This window comes from Notothenia coriiceps, unplaced genomic scaffold, assembly GCF_000735185.1.
Source record: "Notothenia coriiceps isolate Sejong01 unplaced genomic scaffold, NC01 NC01_scaffold00019369, whole genome shotgun sequence".
NCBI lineage: Eukaryota > Metazoa > Chordata > Actinopteri > Perciformes > Nototheniidae > Notothenia > Notothenia coriiceps.
The window spans coordinates 1-3,382 of record NW_011352070.1 but is presented as its reverse complement, the minus strand read 5'-3'; the positions used below and the strand labels follow the sequence as shown (position 1 = coordinate 3,382).

Genomic DNA, 3,382 nt, shown 5'->3' with positions numbered 1-3,382 from the left:
GCCTTCCCACGATAGTAAAAAAGTAAGAAAACAATTACATTCAGTTGTAACTAGCCAAAACAAACATTATTTACGTCTATTATGGCCCCTGTTAAAAATAGTTTGTAATGTTATCTACTGTAAGTTGGTCGAACGAATGCCTCCTCATCCGGAAGCTGACCGAGCAGACCCGAGCAGCCGAGTGCATCCGCGAAGCACACACAATGGCGACGTCAGAGTTCCCGTAGCAAGCAAATCTAAATCTCTTCGGTCAAAATGTCCGGTCAAAATAATTTCCCTTTAGCGCAATACCGCTTCAGTTGCGCCACTTATGTGACAGACAAGAAGAGTATGTGACAGACAAGAATAGTCAATTCTAATGTGTAACACTTAATGTGGAGAAAGAGATGTCCTATATGGGTTGATTGTGCGTTGATCTGTTGGTAATGCCTCGGGGTTCCGGTGGGCATGTAAACAAATGCATAATGCTGCGCTATACTTTGTGGCCTCACCCAGTTGCATAGCGGCGCTTATTGTTTAGGTGTCTTTTAATAAGCAGGTAGTCATATCATTAGCTAGAACTGATCAATATGGACATAAACGCGAGTGAAGTCTAAACTCTGGCGGGAGAGAGAGATCAGCTGCTGCTGACGAGTCGACACGCACCTCCGCATGATCACATGCAGCAGTGAGCGGACAAAACACACACTTCAGGTTAGAATATCACACGTAGCTATTTTAATTACCTCTCAAACTACCTAAACTAGTTATAGATATGTTTAGTTTTGCTGTCGGGTCACTCATTACTGGATCCGTGAGCTGCATGATACTAGCATAATAGATTGCCCGATCGGGCAACCAGCAGGTGAGGCTTCATTGCCCGAGCTAAATACTAGATGGCCCCGGGCCATCGGGCAGTCCTTAATGTCGAGCCCTGCCATAACATGTCTTATTCCAAACAAGTGAGAGACAATTGTTGATAGTATTTTCAAATGTATGAAGTGATAGAAAGAGATCCCTGAAATGTTCTCAGTAAAAACCTTATTTCTAGTATGTCAACAAAATCAAAATAAATATTTTGAACCCGGGTTTATTCATATCTCTGTACCAAACACGTGTGCAAATTCATATATTCAATAAACAATGCCTAATTCTCACATTTTAACAAGCAATCATAAATCCAGAAATTCAAAAAGTAATTGTCTAAATGTAAGTAATCAAGTTGTTGATATCCATTAGTCCCACCTGAAGTGTATCCCCTTCACAGCTTAGTTTTTGTCTCTGTGTTCCCTCAGTGCGCTCTCCAGTGCCAGCAGCCTCGCAGCAGCTCAGCCAATCAGAGCAGGAGCTTGCAGAGGTGATAGGTCTCCAGCGTACTGCAGAGGAAAGGACCAGAGAACTAACAGAGCAGCTGGAGAATGCAAATGCTAGGGTTGAGCAGTACAGGGCCGTGGTGCTGACTCTGGAGGACAGTCTGAAGAAAGAAAAGGAGGTACAGCTGATGTGTCATTTTCCTTCACACACTATTCTTATTCATTATATTTGTTGTCTATTCATACACTCCAATCCAATTGTTATCTGACTTCTCCATTCTGTAGTTTCGCTCCCCTCTGGAGCTCCGGCTGAAGGAGTCTGACGAGGTTCAGAAGCAGCTGGAGAAAACCATCTTAGAGGCTGAGAAGATGAAGCAGCAGGAGAGAGAAGAGAGGAGAAAGGCTGTAGATGCTGTGGAAAAACAAGTAAGCCCTCTGCACGCCGTAATACAGGATCTGCTCATTTGATATTGTTGGGTTTTGGATTGTTGGTTTGATGTTTAACAGTTTTGGTCAAATGCACAATAGTTACAGCGTAGTTGTTTGCAATGAACATCTTAAATCCTCCAACAGTGCAACATAAAACATTGTTGAGATCTATTAAAAAAACAGAAATAGAATATGGAACATATTGCAAGTGGAGTTTATCGATAGTGATAAAAACACTCCCGATGAGTCGATTGTGGTCCATCTCTGTTATCTTGATGAATGATGAATATCCTCTTATGAGTGATTTATTTTAATTTTTTTAAGTTAAGTTGGCTCAGCCCGCACAGTGTTGAGCTCCAGGTGATGATGCTTGTTTCCCTGCTGTGTTCCAGCTGCGTGAGGTGCAGCGCTGCCTGAAGTCCAGCCAGACGGAGCAGCAGGAGGCGCTGGAGAGAGCTGCTGCTGCTGTCACTCAGGAGCAGAGAGCCATACAGGAGAGCCTGCTGCAGGTACACACACACACACACACACACACACACACACACACACACACACACACACACACACACACTGCAGGGCTCGACATTATAATTGGCCCGCTGGCCCGGAAGCACTATTTAGACACCCCGGGCCAGCATAACGTACTTTCCACTTGCCCGCTCGGGCCACTAAAAATATTGTTTAAAAAAAAAATGTTTCCTGTGGTATTGGTATTTTGACTATCAATTTAGTTAAATTGTTTCGTTTATTAACGCTACAACATAGCGTTTCGTGAGTCGCTTGTCATTGTTGGGTGAAAAGCAAACAGCTGTTTGCTGCGGAGCGCAGCGCGAGCAGGCTCCCGTGAGCGGGAGCGCGCTCCTTCACTACAGACTATCGCGCCACCTAACCATTCGCCAAAATGTTTTTAATACCAGCGGTAACCGGCCAAGCGCCGGGCAAAAAACAATCTTCAAATAAAAGAAAGTCACCGGAGGAGTTAAAGGAGAGTGGACAGGGAGCATGAGAAGAAGAGGGAGAGAACGTTTCAGCCAGCTTGATCGATGGAGTTGGCCTCTAGTGGTGCAGTGACGCGTCCTAAAACCCTTTTATAATCTATCGATTAGATTTATGATTAGAAAATTATAAAAGTAGGGTAGACATGAGGAGATTATCCGGCTGAACAAAACGTGCATTTATCAAACAGGTTTGTTTTCCACAGACCTTATTTCCAGCTATTTTCCAAAACCCTGTGGAGAAGCTTTTTGTCGCGGGAACCGGCGGCTTACTTCCTGGTTTTATGACGCGTCACTGGCTGCACCTCTCAATATGATGCCAATATAAACAAGGTCTTCTGTCGGCTCTGTACATCAATGCCGACCTATGCTGACAAGTAAGTGAAGAGTAGACAATATAAAGGTATTGACTATAAGGAAATGTCCCAGCAGTTTAGGAGAATGAAGGTTATAATCTAATCTACTACATAGCCATTACATGTCTAACTCCTGGAAGGCAGAAAGCGCATTATATAAATAATAATACTCATAATGACAGCAGACATTTTTTAACAATGACCACAATATAATTATTTTAATAAACCAAATATGAACAATGGAGGAAAATGATGAAGAACTGATGATTCAAATGTTGTAGTACAAGTAGTAATGTAGTTTGTGCATACA

At 43.0% G+C, this 3,382-nt stretch overlaps 1 protein-coding gene across 1 annotated transcript; it reads left to right on the top strand.

The window, feature by feature from the left end:
* Positions 1–1,246: 1,246 nt before the first annotated feature.
* Positions 1,247–2,230, top strand: LOC104952011 (nucleoprotein TPR-like; the record flags this gene model as incomplete). The annotated part of the gene is made up of 3 exons (XM_010778770.1): positions 1,247–1,471; positions 1,578–1,718; positions 2,114–2,230. Coding segments are annotated over 3 exons (483 nt in total), but the record flags the coding sequence as incomplete, so codon positions are not given.
* Positions 2,231–3,382: the final 1,152 nt, after the last annotated feature.